The sequence below is a fragment of the Vicia villosa genome, linkage group LG7, assembly GCF_029867415.1.
Source record: "Vicia villosa cultivar HV-30 ecotype Madison, WI linkage group LG7, Vvil1.0, whole genome shotgun sequence".
Classification (NCBI taxonomy): domain Eukaryota; kingdom Viridiplantae; phylum Streptophyta; class Magnoliopsida; order Fabales; family Fabaceae; genus Vicia; species Vicia villosa.
The window spans coordinates 79,782,012-79,799,727 of NC_081186.1; the positions used below are offsets into that span (position 1 = coordinate 79,782,012).

The 17,716-nt window shown below is 34.6% G+C and overlaps 1 protein-coding gene and 1 long non-coding RNA gene across 2 annotated transcripts; both read right to left on the bottom strand.

Moving 5' to 3' along the window:
• Positions 1-838: 838 nt before the first annotated feature.
• LOC131617573 (glycerol-3-phosphate acyltransferase 5) lies at positions 839-2,957 on the bottom strand. Its single transcript, XM_058888838.1, has 2 exons — positions 2,273-2,957; positions 839-2,002 (listed from the first exon to the last, which is right to left on the bottom strand). Exons 1-2 carry the CDS (start codon positions 2,834-2,836, stop codon positions 1,085-1,087), a joined length of 1,482 nt encoding a protein of 493 aa, XP_058744821.1. The 5' UTR covers positions 2,837-2,957; the 3' UTR covers positions 839-1,084.
• Positions 2,958-10,361: 7,404 nt separating this feature from the next.
• LOC131617575 (uncharacterized) lies at positions 10,362-11,098 on the bottom strand. The gene is made up of 3 exons (XR_009288619.1): positions 10,806-11,098; positions 10,620-10,712; positions 10,362-10,540 (listed from the first exon to the last, which is right to left on the bottom strand). It is a non-coding gene; the product is annotated as an uncharacterized LOC131617575 (long non-coding RNA).
• Positions 11,099-17,716: the final 6,618 nt, after the last annotated feature.

Consider the following 17,716-nt stretch of genomic DNA (forward strand, 5'->3'; position numbering starts at 1 on the left):
CATCGAGTCCAAGACTCTTATTCCCATCACATTGAGAGACCATCGTGTCAATCTTATAGGAGATGAATGGAGAATAGAGAGTCTAATTATCCTCCAATGACATAGATCGGGAAACTACACCATCCAAATGAGGTCAATCCTAATTAAGGTTCTTGAAATTGTTTAGTGAAAAACCTAGTCAGCTCATCTCTAATCTTAGTCACTCCTTCTAACCACACATCCTCAACACGAAGAGCCAATATAAAATTTCTCATACTTCTCCTTTTATATAGCATATCCGTAATTCAACATCCTAGCCTTAACTCTACGGGCTAATTGAGATTCTTTAATTCTAAACAAAGATCAAAGAACCGCAATGACCTTAGACCTCTCAACAATATCTGAATGTAAAGTAACTGTCTGATCCACCTTCAGATCGAGGATTTTTATCCTCTCTCTAATGTTATCAATCTGATAAACCAAATTAAGAACAAAAGGCTTCCACTAATTGTTCTCGCATGAAGGAGTGATTATTCACTTGAGTTTGGATTAAATTTGGATAGAAAATATTTAGAGGAATTAATCATCAATAAATGGTGAAGGAAATAATGTTTGAGATTATTTTGTGTCTAGTCGGCTAATGGTTGGGATTTCACCATTTAAAGGTGAAAAAATCGAATGTCGCCGATTCAAACTTGTACTCTTACACTTAGATCTCTGCATAACTATCAGCTGAATTTTTTTAACCGAAATTTTTTTTTTGAGAGTGTTAGTAAGAGAAGATTAGAGTTCCAAACGTATTCCACATGCATAAATAAATTGAGAGTTATGAACATATGGTATCGTAGCACAAGCTATATATTTAAAAATGATTTATTTATATTTAACCGGAGCATATTGTTAATTAACTTACAAAAATGGTTAAAGTTCCAATCAACATAAACATAAATACAAAAATATATTCAAAAAAACATAAATATGTTATGAACTTCAATTACACATAAAGCTAAGACATTACCAACAACCATTCATACAAACAAAATCAAACAATTAATAAATCTTATTCAACTTTGGATCATCATCATCATCATCATCATCATCACCATCATGGTAAACAAGGCTTGAATGTGCTCACCACCTTCCTCACTCTATCAGCCATTGATGTACAAGACACAACACCATCATTCCCAGCCAAAACCCTATACTTATCTTTCCTCGTAAAGTTTGTACACTCAAACCCTAACGTTGCAGCCAATATCCTCTGCACATAATTAGCCACATCATGTGGACTCTTCCCCGCCGAGCACGTCGCTTCGACCGGCAACTGGTTCAAGAAAGTAACCTCATAAACCGGCCTAGGGTTCATGAAGAAGAAAACCGGGTCCAAACCCTTCCACCCTCTTGCAGTTGTTGCATGGAAGAACCCTACTCTATAGTTCATCGCAACCGGTACTATCCTATCGGTTAGTTCCGCGAATAAGGCGCTGAATCGGAGAAGAAAAGGCTCGCGGCACGTTGTTCCTTCTGGACAAACCACTAAATCTCCTTTGGATAGCTCATATTTGATTCGCTCGGCGTCCACGTTTCGCATTCTTGTTAGCCTGACTGTCGGGATGGGGGATAGGAGTTCGGAGAAGCGGGAAATGGAGTATGTTACGGCCGGAACTTGACGTTTGAGGACCGAGGAGAGGACGACGGGGTCCATTAGAGTACGGTGAGTGCAGACGAAGAGCACGCCGGAGCTACCCATGGAGGGAGGAAGAGGTGGCTTTCCTTTCACTATTACTTTGCCACCAAATAGCTTTGACATGTGAGGAATGGCCCAAAAGGGTAAAGTGGCTCCCAAGGTTAACCGAAGTATGGCTAGTAGAACACCTATGGGAATCCAAAGAATGATTAGTAGGGAGGTTGACGGTGTCGGCCGCCTCACTAATCGGCCATCGTGGAAGATCACAGGATGTGGTCGGAGATGTTTGTCATCGTTGTACTTTTGGTTTTTCATAAATGGTGACTGTTTTTGTTCCTGCACATGCAAATAAAAGAAAAATTGAAAAATATATTTTTAAAACCAAATCAAACTTTTTCCATCTCTTTGCAATTTTTTCATTAGGTTAAATCAAGGTTTTAAATTGCAGAGATATTGCTGATGCGGCTGTCTCTGCAACCGCTTTCAAGGATGTATTTCAAAAATCTTCTAATCAAAATTCACGCTGCAACGGTTGTAGTGGGCATCTTAATAGTGATTGCAACCTCAATTTTAAATCATAGGTTAAAATGTTAAATCATTAGTTACCTTGCAAAGCTTGGAGAAGGAATGATTGGTTGATGTAGTAGTACTAAGCCTTGCCATACCCAAACTAGGAACTTCATTATTGAAAACTTTAGCAACTCTATCGGAAACCGAAGTTATAGACTCACTTCGAACAAATCCTGTTGCTAAACCAAATCTATTGAAAACCAATTCACTTCCAATAACTTCATCAGCACGTAAATGTTCCTTAACAAACCTCTCCACCAAAACTCTAGGCATTTTAGTTACGACAACCCTTTTATCATACAAACTAAACACTTTCCAAGCTTCCATGTCAAGATCATCCATGAAGAATTTCGGCAAAACAGCTCTCGAAACCGATTCAATCTCGGATTTATGTATTCCACCAACCGCTACAAAGATCATTAGCTTGAGACTTATCTCTTCCATGCCGAATATGTCTAGGACCCGAATTACGGGCCATAGGACTAATAGCATAACGAAGCGAATCAAACCTGAAGCTTCAAATGCTACTAACATAAAGTAGGAAAATACATCATAGTTCTTTAGAAGCGTGCCTTCGAATTCAGAGACAACTGAATCCATTAGATGAATATTTTGTTATGAAATTTAGTGTTTGTGAAAAATAACAAATGATGTTTTTGTTATGATTTTCGGTGTTATGAGAATTTTATATATAGTTTCAAATGTTTATATGATATATTATGGTTTAATGTTATATATTATATATAAGATAAGATTAAGGAAATGAGGTATGATTTATTTGACTTGTCAATTGTGTTTAGGACTATAAGGCAGATTAACTGTTTTTCAACCACCCATGTTTTTGTTTTCTCTATTATGTTTTTGGGTGGATATATTAGCGAAGAATATGGAGGATTAAAGCAACGTTATTGGCCATGGCTGATTACTTAACACCAACGATAAAAAAAAGTATGGTAGACGGCTAATTTTGGACACCTAATTAAAATTGGCGCTTCTAGTTTTTGTATTTATTTAGGTTACTTACCATTATTTTAAGTGTAGTATACGTTTCATATGCAATGGCATGAGTTTGTATACATATAATAGTACTAATAAGAAGAAGAAGAAAAAACTAGAGGTTGAATGCAAGTGGTTAATATATGTTGTGAAAAACGATACCAATAACAAAGTATAATAGGGAATTATAGGGGAGAAGAAGAACACAATAATTGGTTATAACCGTTATTCTTTTACTTTCTCTTAAAACAAGATTACAAGTTTACAAGAATAACAAATAACCTCTCTCACCCTAAATTAGGATTTGCAGCTTAGCAATGATGAGAGACTAGTATGCTATTTATAATAAAACCTAACATACTAACTAATGGGCTTTTTCCACAAGGCCCATTACACAAGTCAACTTAATAAACAAGCTAACTTAACAAATTAGGGTTTAAACACTAAAACCTAATTTAACATGCTAACAACCCTAGCATCTTCGACACAAGCATGTGAACAACCTTCGACTTCATGCTTAACCCTGTCGAACCAAGAAGCTACCCTTCGGCCATACTAGAGTTCGATCCAAAATCTCACAAATCTCCACCTTGGATCTAACTCTACAACATCAAGGGAACAAACTAGCTTTCTTCATGCAGCTTTATCAACTGCATACAGTGGAAAAACTTGCAACTCGGCAATGTCTTGGTGATCATATCAGCAGCATTGTCTTCAGTCGAAACCTTCAGCACTTGGACTTCTCCACGCTCGATTACTCCTCTGACGAAATGCAGCCTCACATCAATGTGCTTAGTTCGCTCATGATAGGCTGAATTCTTCGACAGGTGTATTGCACTTTGACTATCACATTTAACAGTGATACCTCGACCTTGAAGTTTCAGCTCCTTTGCAAAACCTTCAAGCCACAATGCTTCTTTCACAGCTTCAGTTAATGCAATGTACTCCGCTTCAGTGGTTGATAGAGCAACAACCTTCTGAAGTGTTGCTTTCCAACTAATTGCTGTGCCAAACATAGTGAAAACATATCCAGAAATAGATTTCCTGGAATCCATACAACCTGCATAATCAGAGTCGACATATCCTTCGATTACTGCTTTACCATCTTCACCCAAGGCTCCACCATAAATTAGGACTCTATTCAGAGACCCATTTATGTACCTTAAAATCCACTTCAATGCTTGCCAGTGAGCCTTTCCAGGATTCGCCATGTACCTGCTTACAAGACTTACTGCGTATGCTATGTCGGGTCTAGTACAAACCATAGCATATATCAAAGAACCAACTATATTAGCATATGGGATGCTATTCATATAGGCTCTTTCCACATCAGTACTGGGACACTGATCAATACTCAGCTTGAATTGAGGGTTTGTTGGAGTCACAACTGGCTTCGAATTCGACATACCAAACTTTTCAAGAATCTTCCGTAGATATGCCTCTTGAGATAGACATAACTTCGACTTCTTTCTATCTCTTCGAATGTCAATTCCAAGAATCCTGGAAGCAGCTCCCAGATCCTTCATATCGAACTCCTTATTGAGTTCAGCCTTCACCCTCATCACATCTTCGACACTGTTGCTTGCTATGAGAATATCATCCACATAAAGCAACAAAATAACAAATGAATTACCAGGTCGAAATCTGAAGTAAACACAGTGGTCGAACTGACTTCTAATGAAACTTATGCGTGCCATGAACTTGTCGAATCTCCTATTCCACTGTCGAGGAGATTGTTTCAGCCCATACAAAGATCTCTTTAACTTGCACACATAATCTTCCTTCCCCTTTTCAACATACCCTTCAGGTTGCCTCATCAGGATCGTTTCATCTAAATCACCATACAAGAACGCAGTCTTCACATCCATCTGTTCCATTTCAAGATCGAACTGTGCCACCATGGCAAGCAACATTCGAATGGACCTATGCTTCACAACAGGAGAAAACACATCATTGAAGTCGACACCTTCTTTCTGAGTGAAACCCCTTGCAACTAACCTTGCCTTGTATCTTTTCGACGTCACTCCTTCAATTCCTTCCTTAACTTTGAAAATCCATTTACAGCTGACTAACCTTGCCCCAACAGGTTTCTTGATCAGTTCCCAAGTATGATTATCATGAAGAGATTTCATCTCATCATCCATGACCTTCAGCCATTCAGTCTTATTTCGACTCCTCGTAACTTCCTTATAGTCTCTAGGTTCTTCGTCTAGAACCTCACTTGCAGAGATTAAGGCATAAGCTATAAGATCTGCATATCCAAGTCTCTGAGGTGGCTTGATGACTCTTCTCGACCTATCTCTCGACAATAGGTAGTCATCGTCAGTTTCCTCAACTTCAGCATCTTCTGCTTCTTCTTCGACTTCATCTGGGATATGCAATTCAGCATCAACATGCTCCACCTCAACAGGAATCTCTACCTGTTCTAGCTCTTCGTCAGATGTTTCTGTACTTCGACCAACATCATCAGTTTTCTTAAAAGCCATTTCAGCTTCATTGAAAACTACATCTCGACTGGTGATACACCTCCTGTGACCTGACTCTAGGCACCATAGCCTATAAGCTTTGACTCCTTCAGGGTATCCCATGAACATGCATTTCAGAGCTCTAGGTTCGACCTTGTCTTGCCTAATGTGAGCATAGGCTATGCAGCCAAATACTCTCAGTTTGTCGAGATCTGGTGGATGTCCCGACCAAACTTCTTCAGGTGTCTTCATATCTAACGCTGTCGAAGGACATCTGTTTATCAGATATGTTGCTGTCGAAACAGCCTCAGCCCAGAACACCTTTGTTAACCCCGCACTAGTCAACATGCATCTGACTCTCTCCAAAATAGTTCGATTAAACCTTTCAGCCAAACCATTTTGCTGTGGAGTACCTGCAGTAGTTCTATGCCTTGCAATACCAGAGGCAGCACAAAAACTGTCGAATGCCTCATTGCAAAATTCAAGGCCATTGTCGGTTCTCAACCTCTTGACCTTTCTGCCAGTCTGATTTTCAACCAGAGTCTTCCAACTTTTGAAATTCTCAAAAGTTTCATCCTTAGTCTTCTGGATGAATACCCATAATTTTCTGGAATAATCATCTACTATGGATAGAAAATACCTTGCTCCTGAATGTGATGGACACCTTGCAAGCCCCCAAAGATCAGCATGGATGTAATCAAGGGATCCATGTGTTCTTTGTTTGCCTTTGTTGAACTTCACTCTGCAAGATTTTCCAAGTACACAGGGTTCACAAAACTTCAGCTTTTCGATTTTGTCTCCACCAAGCAGATTTTGTTTCCCTAATTCGACCAGACCCCTTTCACTGACATGGCCCAATCTCATGTGCCAGATTTCTGTTTTCGACAAAGGTTTCGTGGATGCAACATTTGTCGAACCACTTACAACTTCAGCCTCAAGGGTATACAAGCCTTGTTTCTTCACGCCTCTCAAGACTTCCTTCGAACCCTTCATGACTCTTAGGATACTTTTCTCTCCTTGGAAAACATATCCTTTCTTGTCGAATTCACCAAGAGAAAGCAGATTTCTCTTCAAATCAGGAACATACCTGACTTCAGTCAATAACCTTATTGACTCATCATGGAGCTTGAATCTCACAGATCCAACACCTGCAATCTTGCAAGCCTTGTTGTTTCCCAGCAATACTGATCCACCATCTTGATCACATAATTCCTCGAACAAGTCTTTGTTTGGAGTCATGTGCCAAGTGCAACCTGAATCCATAATCCACTCCTTCTTAGAGTCACTGCTTGAAACCACAAGAACATCAGATGATTCGAAATCATCTTGAACAATGGCAGCGTTGCCATTATCCTTACCTCCATGATATTTCAAGCGTTCAGGGCACACCTTTCTTGTGTGACCCTCCTTTTTACAATGGTAGCATCGAATGCCAGATGCTTCGCCACTGTAAGTCTTCGACTGGCTTTTGCCTTTCTTCTTGTCGAACTTACCATCCTTTCGTAAGAGTTTTCCTTTAACGGCCAAACCTTCGCCAACAGTCGAAGGTTTATGCTCCTTTCGTTCATTCAAGTCCTTAGAGTACAAGGCTGATTGAACTTCTTCAAACGTCAGGGACTCCCTTCCATACAAGAGAGTTTCTTTGAAGTGAGCATGTGATCTAGGCAAAGAACACAATAGTAACAGCGCTTGATCTTCATCATCGATCTTCACATCAATATTTTCAAGATCAAGAATCAGCTTGTTGAACATATCCAACTGCTCAGCCAATACTTTGTCTTCAATCATCTTGAATGAATACAAAGCTTGCTTCAGGTAGAGTCGATTTACCAGCGATTTGGTCATATACAAACTTTCAAGTTTCACCCATAACCCTGATGCCGTCGTCTCCTTTGATACCTGTCGGAGAACCTTATCACCAAGGCTCAACAAAATTGCGCTGTTTGCTTTCTCGATCATAGTTGTCTTCTCCGCTGCCGTTAATGCAGCATTCATGGCTGCCTCTCCCTTCAACGCTTCCAAACAACCCTGCTGAACCAGTAGGGCTTTCATCTTCAAGCGCCACAGACCGAAATCATTCACTCCGGTGAATTTTTCAATCTCATACTTTGTTGACGGCATCTTCTCCACGCTCACCGCACCAATTTGTTGTGAAAAACGATACCAATAACAAAGTATAATAGGGAATTATAGGGGAGAAGAAGAACACAATAATTGGTTATAACCGTTATTCTTTTACTTTCTCTTAAAACAAGATTACAAGTTTACAAGAATAACAAATAACCTCTCTCACCCTAAATTAGGATTTGCAGCTTAGCAATGATGAGAGACTAGTATGCTATTTATAATAAAACCTAACATACTAACTAATGGGCTTTTTCCACAAGGCCCATTACACAAGTCAACTTAATAAACAAGCTAACTTAACAAATTAGGGTTTAAACACTAAAACCTAATTTAACATGCTAACAACCCTAGCATCTTTGACACAAGCATGTGAACAACCTTCGACTTCATGCTTAACCCTGTCGAACCAAGAAGCTACCCTTCGGCCATACTAGAGTTCGATCCAAAATCTCACAATATATTTCATTTAATTGGTAGAACTTGGTTGATATTTCGTACTAGAGAATAATTGGTATGTTGATGAAAATCACTAAAGATATTTTTGGTGTTGTGGTAACAATTCGTTTTTAATTGGAGAGGTATTGTAAAAAAAATATTAGCACTTTTGATGCACAATTCGGTATGAGATTGAGATGCAAGTTTATAAGTATGAGTTGAATTGTATATCTATGTGACTCTTTGTCAAACCTATATGGGAAAATTCGTTGTAATCGTTTTAAAATTTTCTTACATGGAGCGTGGGTGGTTGTTGAATGAGGATCAATAGATATGATCAAAGAAGAGGTGTGTTCTTGTGCGGCGCCATGTAATATCGGTATACCTGTACGACTGCGAGGTAAGCCCCTGAGGAGAACTAGACCTACGTGGATTGGGCTGGTCTTTATGGACCGGTGGAAAATCCAGAACAATTGTACCCCAAGTCATTGCTATCAGCCGTGAAATGAGAATTATTGATAAAGAAATAAATGAGGTCGAACCTGGAGTAGTAGCATAAGGAACATGCGCACTAAATGCACATTGGGTAGATGAAACATTTCTACGGCGACGACCTCCATGTATCACATGCACCTATGGTAGGAAGACGACAGGCCTTCGCACACTCAATTGCTATTATTGAATCGAGAAACTATTTAAGTCATTAGATGGGACCTTTAGTCTTATGGTAGATCTTGATTATTGAAGTTGTTACTTACCTTGCATATAATGTGGTAGCCTACCTTTTATTTACACCTTTTCAAAATCTTCTTTGTTTCAAGGGTTTTCTTATAGAGCTTTCACTTGCTTCTTCTTTGATGGTGGAGGTTTCCAAATTCATGTTGCTTTGCTCAATCAACTTGCTTGTTCATTTAGTTTCTTCATGAAACCTTCATTAAACCCAAGGTATTTCATTTTTCTCCTCTTTTTCATTTTTTAGTTTTCATTTGTGCTTCTAAGAACCAAGGAAACCCACATTTTAGGAATTCTCATTGTAGAGCCTAGTGATGTTGTTTCTTTATTAAGCTAGTACTAATCAACCCTAGTCATAGGGAGCCTTATTCCCACCAGTATTTGTGTGAACCTGGTGGGGTAGGATTTATTTTTAGAGAAGTTAAGTTGATTAACCACAGTGTTGTTGAAAATATTAGGAATGATACTAATGTGTAGATGTTCTTTAAGGGTTTAAAGTGTTAAATCAAGCATAAGTTTAGTGTTGATGATGTGAAATGATGGTTGGATGAACGGGTCAGATGTATGACTTGTGATTGTCATTTTTTGTCTTTGAGATATGACGAAGAGATGGTGAAGAAGGCGTCATCACTGAATCTAGAATTTCTCATGATGATAAAGATTATTTTGTGATGGATGATGAGATATTGATAACCCGGTCCTTTTACAATTGCGAAGGTAGGTTGGAACTTGTGTGTCGAGACGTGGGGTCATCCTAGATTAGCAGGTGATTGTCCTCGAAAGTGGCATGTGTATTTGTAGTCAGTTTGAGGTATGTGGTCTCCATATGTATAAATGTATGTTCTTCCAAATGCGGGTCACAATGCCTTTCAACAACTTCGAGGTTGAGGTTCTTAATTACCTATAAATTTGTCCCTCTTTATTAAATTTGGTGATTTGGGCATATGTAAAGGATTTCCAGTATTAGTGTGAATACAATGCCTACATTGACCATGTTTTTTCATGTATTCAATGTTTTGAGGAAGTATGTTGACCTGAGCCACCCTCACGGATTGGTCTCATTGAAGTAATGTCTTAAAAAAAATTAAGTATGCATAGACTCTTTTAAGAATTTAATTGATAAGTTATTTTTTGTTATGTCTCTCAATAGTGTCGTGCACGAGATACTTTGTGAGATTCCAAAAGAGGAATTTATGAATAAGGTAGGAGCACGACTTAGAAATACATGGAGATAGCTCATAGGCCATTGTCTCTAATAATGCCTCCAAGCTCCATATGAGCAGCTGGGAGGAAGATGGGTGATCTGCTGAAAACAAGTGCTCTTCTGACCGTCCATAATATGAGGACAAGTTCCTTCAAGTTCTGTTTAATGTACTTGTTAAGAAAAAATGCTAAGAGAATTTTAGCAACAATCAACCATGAAGTTTCAATAAAGAAAGTTGAAAATAAATGGTCAATCAAAGGAGATACCTTCCATTTTGCAAACATGTTATCTCATATTCGAATGACCACTATCTCTGCCATCTCATTCATATAGCAATAATCAGATCTACACATAAAATAGAACATAAATGAATAAATCAAAGAACACAACAAAAAATGTAGGAAACTCAAATGTGATGACATACCCTAAAATCAACAATAAGAAGAGATTGAAAAATCGAAACTCGTGTAATATGTTTGCTGTTGCAAGATCCGAGCATTTTCTTCTTTCAAATACTCTGCACCATACACACAGACAAGAAAAATGAATAAAAAATGATCCAAAATGTAAAAACGAAACCAAGCTGTTACAAACCATGATAGAAACATACCTTATAGCTTGCAAGGAATACGATTAACATAGATTCACGGTGGTCGTTCTTAACGAATCGATCGGAGATGGAGAAATGGTTTTTAATGGCGAAATTGTTCGAAATAAAATTTCGACAGGTACATTAGGAAGGTAAGTACAAATATGGATTTGACTTGGTGACACTAAATCTAGTGGAGAAAGAGGGATGACGGCGGTGTGTGTTAGGGTTTGTGGAAGAAAGGAGAGAGGGTTGGAGAGATAAGTGTAGGAAGGGAAGTGGAACTGTTTGAAAGAGGGAAGAGTAAAATTGAAAATGTGAGACACGTGTGGCTTGAGATTTTGTTTCAAGTGTGATATATTGTGAGGTTCTATTGATTGTCCATTGATTTTTACAGGTGGCAATGTGAGAAATATTGTGGGAGGTGGAATAAATCAATGTTTATGAAAAGACAAAGTTATCCTTTTTGTAGTGTAATTTTTTGAAAGTGGATGGACAATATTGTAAGTGTGCTTGCCTTTTCTAATAATGGCTTGATAGTTGATTTTAACCCTATGTGAATAGTCAACTATAAATTCAAAGTAGGTAGGAATTATGTATATTGCTGCTCACAGTGGCGTAAGAAGAAGTAACAAGTTTGTGTCACCTACAACAAAGCTTAGATATATAAGAAAATAAAATAAATATGTATAGATTTGTTTACAAGTACGGTTGTTCAACGTCCTAGGTGTGACTTGAAGAATTGTTAATTTACTTCCTTTTCTTCTTTTTTCAAATAGTTTACTGGAAAAATTCACATGGACTAAGGACATAAAAGAGAGATACCATAGATACATACTCTATCTTCAACATATAAAAAATATTTACAAATCGGTTTATAGATGAGAGAATGAAATCTTCAATTGACTCTAGCTTTATACTTATATTATCTCATCGGTTTTATACTATTATATATATATATATATATATATATATATATATATATATATATATATATATATATATATATATATATATATATATATATATATATATATATATATATATATATATATATATATATAATAGTATAAAACCGATTAGATAATATAAGTATAAAACAAGCTAGAGGCAATTGAAGATTTTATTCTCTCATCTATAATATCATATGAGAATGACATATTTATATGAGAATGTGAGAATGAATCTGAACCATTGAATTTTAAAATAAATAGTGGAGATTATGGGTGAATCTTTTTTTCTCTCTCCTGCATCATTTATTTCAAAGAATTATAGAATAGTATAGATATATATAGATAGATATAGAGAGATTATTATTTAATTAATTATTTATTTATTATTAATATTATTTATTAATTGAGATTTTGGAGAAAAATTTAGTAAGAGAAGTTATAGGACTATAAAATAGTATAGATAGATAGTATAGATTATTATTATTATTATTATATTATTATTATTATTTAATTAATTTACTATTCATTATTATTAATATTATTTATTTATTATTATTATTATTTATTGAAATTTTGGAGGAAAATTTAGTGAGAAAATTTATTATTATTAATATTATTTATTAATTGAGATTTTGGAGAGAAATTTAGTGAGAGAAATTATAGGATTATAGAATAGTAAAGAAGATAGATAGATATAACTTTTAAGACAATTGTTCACGTCAATTGAGTATAGTTTATATTTACAAATAGCGTCACTTTATAATAAGCACGCCACAAAATAAATTTAAGGCTTGTTAAAGAAGGTATAGATTCAAATTTGATACTATTAAGTAAGTTGAAAGGTTTTGATATTATCTCATCTAATTGCTTTGGGTAGAATATGTTCTCCCCGGTTATTAAATATGAACAACAAAAATTGACAAGTGTGGTAGTTCAAAATATAAATGAATTTTAATTAATTGAAATATATCTCATAATATAATTTTCCTAAATATTATTTAATTAATTTAGATTTTTTTTCAATAATAATTAGTCAGAGACTCGTGCTATCGCCCGAATGTATTATTTGTACGTATTTAAAAAATTATTAAATATATTTGATTTCTAGTGATTCCTAAATATTATTAAATATTGTTGAGGAGAACATGTAAATATTGGAATCGTTTCTCATAAATGATGTCAAATGATCCAGAAAGGAACCATTTTGGTTCAAACAATACAGATGAACTCCGATGAAAAATATTGCTCTGGTTTGATAGAGAAATGAAAAACGGTTGGTACCTAAAAACATTCTGATACCTCTTCTTGTTTCAATTGTTTGGGAGAACAAGTTTGCTCTAGTAGAGAAATGAAATATTACTATGATAAAATATGAGATTTTAGGGTTAGAAAATGTGTTTACCTGAGATTGGTGTGAAATTCGCCTTTATAGTATAGTTATAGGGTTCGAGCCTCTCCTAGTTACAATTGTTTGGGAGAACAAGTTTTAAAATATCTCAAAAATAATGAATTGATAGTTATTAGGGTTTTGTTAGGTCTGATCACATGTGTTTCAAGTCGATTGAAAAACCATTGTAAATATTTTCACTTACTTGGACAAAAGATCTTAAGCAAATTATTGTAAATATTTTCACTTACTTGGACAAAAGATCTTAAGCAAATTATCTATATCTTAATCTTAGTATGTAGATGGTAATCACACACCAAAGTCCATTATCTTGAAACTTAAATACCAAAGAGTAGTCACATACTCACATAGTAACTCCCAACTTCAAAGAGTATTCTAAAACTTTTCATTTGATTATCATGCTTTACTCCACATGAATATCTGATGCTTAGATAAAGAACATACATATATAATTAATGTAGAATGGCTCGTAGAGTCAAGTAATAAAAACTTCAGCTAGAGCACATGGTTTTACTGGCTTCTGGATAAGATTTTATTTTATAGTACCAAAAGCAAAATTGTTTTATCTTTCACATGAGTTGAATGGCCTATGGTGGACATTGGGAGGCATGGACATGAAACACATGAATGTGAACAGAAATATATTAACTTCCATTTATTAGGGTTGTTAGATGATCGTACGGGTAAGAATTGCTTTTATGCTTTGTGGGCTTAGGAATTTAAAAGATCTAGCTTTTCTACTTTTTCTACTTTGTCTGGGCTTTGTCCCTTTGTTTTGTATATTTATTTGGACAATTTCTTTATGGACCTTTTTGAAAATCTACCGTGAAATTCTAAAAATATTTCTATATTTCGGAAATGCATCTTTGAAGTAATATTTTTATAAAAAAAAATGTGGTTTTTACTTTCTGATATGCACTTCTGAAAACATTTTTTTTTATTTAAAAAAAAATGATTTTGAAAATGTACTTCCGAAAACACTTTTTTTTCAGAAAAAATGTGACTTCGGAGATGCACTTCCAAATTCACTTCCCCTTTATATTTCGGAGATGCACTTCCGAAATATTATCTGATACAGAAAACAAAAATTAAGGTGAATCAATTGTATTAATAGTATAATTAATTAAAATATATAATTAAATATATACTATTTTAATCAAAATGTCTATTTAATATAATAAAGTAAAAAAAATATTAATTATTTTATAATATGATCGATTAGAGTAACATTTAATTGATCGATTAATTCACCAATGACATATTTTAAATATTAATATTCTTTTATTTTACGATGTATTTTTAGTTTTTGGTTGAATGTATGGTTTATCATCTTTATTTTATTTAGTTTGTGATTTAATTTGTGTTAATATATATAGTAGCACTTAATTGATCGATTAATTTACCAATGACATATTTGGAATATTAATATTTTTTATTTTACGATGTATTTTTGGTTTTTGGTTGAATGTACGGTTTATCACATTTATTTTATTTAATTTGTATGTTAATATATATATATATATATATATATATATATATATATATATATATATATATATATATATATATATATATATATATATATATATATATATATATATATATATATATATATATATATATATATATATATATAGAGAGAGAGAGAGGAGGGATCAAATTACACCCGAAGAGTTACACCACGAGTTACACTCGTTCAATAACCACATTTCGAATTAATATTTTTTAAATTCAACCGTTCGATTGAAACATAATATCATATAGATCATACCTATAAAGTTTGAGCTTAATCTATAATGATTTACTATATCATCAAGATATCCAAAGATTAACATTAAAATGAGCTTTCATATAACGTTAATTTTGATGTAATTCAATGACATAGTAAATCATTATAGATTAAGCTCAAACTTTATAGGTATGATCTATATGATATTATGTTTCAATCCAACGGTTAAATTTAAAAAATATTAATTCGAGATGTAGTTATTGAACGAGTGTAACTCGTGGTGTAACTCTTCGGGTGTAATTTGATCCCTCCTCATATATATATATAGCATTTAATTTATCGATTAATTTACCAATGACATATTTGGAATATTAATATTCCTTTATTTTACGATGTACTTTTGGTTTTTGGTTGAATGTACGGTTTATCATCTTTATTTTATTTAGTTTGTGTGTTAATAAAATTTGATACGTCAAATTTAGAATATTGGGATATTTCGGATATGCATATTCGAATTAATCAATATTCTAAATTTTGGGAAGAGTTTTTTCGGAGATGCATCTCCGAAAAAAAACCGGACACTTTAAATCCAACTTTAAATTGGAAAATAAGTGCTTTCAGAGATGCATATTCGAAAACACCCAAAAATGGGTGTTTTCGGAGATGCATCTCCGAATTCTGAGAAGATCTAAAAAAAATACTTCGGAGATGCATCTCCGAACAGGGATATTTTGGGGTTTTTAGCAGGGATTATCCCAACAGAGGGATCTATAAAGAAATTGTCTTTATTTGTTAATATAACACTCTCAATTTGTTGCTAGGTATCACTTCTAACTATCTGATACATTTAAAATCCAAAAATACTTTTATTAGTGTTTGATGATTTATCTCTTGATGCACTTAAAGGATTTGTTTGTTAAGACCCCAAAAGAACTTTTAGCTTTTAGCTTTTTAGTTCACAGTAATAAAAATATTTTGTTTGGTAACTCTTTTAGCTTTTAGCTAGCTTGTAGCTTTTTTATTACCTTTTAGCTTTTCTTTCAAAAGCTATTCGAAGTAGCTTTTGAGCTTGTAATTTTTAGCTTGTGACTTTTCCTTCCATTTATACCCTTATTGTTTTAACAAAATATAATATTACCCTTATTAATTAAAATGTCATTTTATGTTATTTTGTATCTATCAACTAAAGAATCAGCTAATTTATCAAACACTAATGTTAACTTACCAGCTATCAGTCATCATCTATAAGCTATCAGTTATAAGCTACCAGCTATCAGCTACCAGCTAGTTTTACCAAACAGAGCCTAAAATTACACAAACCCTCATAATTCAACCACACACTCCATTTTGTTAAAGTATGGTCCGAAGATGCATCTCCGTAAATTATTTAAGGTGGATTTGGAGATGCATCTCCATAAACTCCCATGAATTTATTTTAAACTATTTGAAGCATGTTTATTGCACATAACATGGTATATTTCAGAGATGTATTTTTGAAAACTCCTCTGAATGTCTTCTAGGCAACAAAAATGTCCTAACTTTGACATTTTTTAAGACGCTTTACATTTAAGGTTATTTTAGGTAATAAATTATAAAACTCATACATTAATTGATTCAAACATACAACACATATATTAAAAATGTCATTCATTAACCAAGCGTTTGGGCTCGAGTGGAAAACGAGTCTCTGCAAAGGACGATATTCGGGGAATACCGAGTTCGATTCCTAGCAGAAACAACACTTGGTCAGTGCACTTGCCTCCGTAGCACGAGCCGGATTAGTCGATCTACTATGTAGGTCGGAAACCGGTGCGAAAGCCACAAAAAAATGTCATTCATTAATTGAAGTAAATTCCTCAAAAAGCCTAACATCTATGGTAAAAAAGCCCAACATCTATGGTCAATTTCATTAATGTTATTGCTTGTTTTTTGTTTTTTAGGTGAACAGTTACATTCTCATCTAGGGATGTCAATTGCATCTGTTAATGGGGATCCTGTGGGGAATATCTGTGCGGAGATTCGAAGTTGGGGATTTTTTTCCCCGTGAGGATGGGGATGGAGGGAAAAGTTCCCCCGATAACACTTTGGGGCGGGGATTGGAAAAGTATCCTCCGTCCCCGTGGATTCCCCGACTCCGACGATATATTTTAATTTATATATTTTATATATTATATAATTATATAATTTTACATGAAAAATATTAATGTATTAGAAAATGAAGAGTCATTAGAAGTTATAGATTTGTCACACATAATCAACCACTTGCGTTGGACGACAGCGGTATTGTTGTAATAAATTAGTGGAAGCACGGTAGCAAGTTATGTTACTATTTATTTATTTATTTTTACATAAAAAATATTAGCAACATCAAGTTCTTTTGCTTTTTTTTATTTATTATTGATGCAAGATGTATTTTTATTTTTTTTATAAAATAAAGATGCAAATATATGTGTTTTAAAAAATACGGAAAAAAAATAACAAAATACTAGTGTCATATTTTTGATCAAAAAGTGTAGAAATTTTCTTAAGATTCGATCTCCGTGGATATCCGTGGGGATCTGTGGGGATGGGGATGGGGGAAAATATTCCCCCGTGGCGGGGATTGGGGATGAGGATGGGGACTAAATTTGGGGGCGAGACGGGGAGCGGAGAAGCATCCTCCGAACAATATCTGCCCCGTTGACATCCCTATTCTCATCCTATGGCAGCTCTGATTTCTCATAAGGGGATACGTAGGCATTATGTTGCGGGACCAAAGCGAGCACAACTATTTAAAAACTCCGTTTTCCCGTATTTTTTACAATTCTTTTTTTTCTCTACATTTTGCATGCATCCTAGTTTA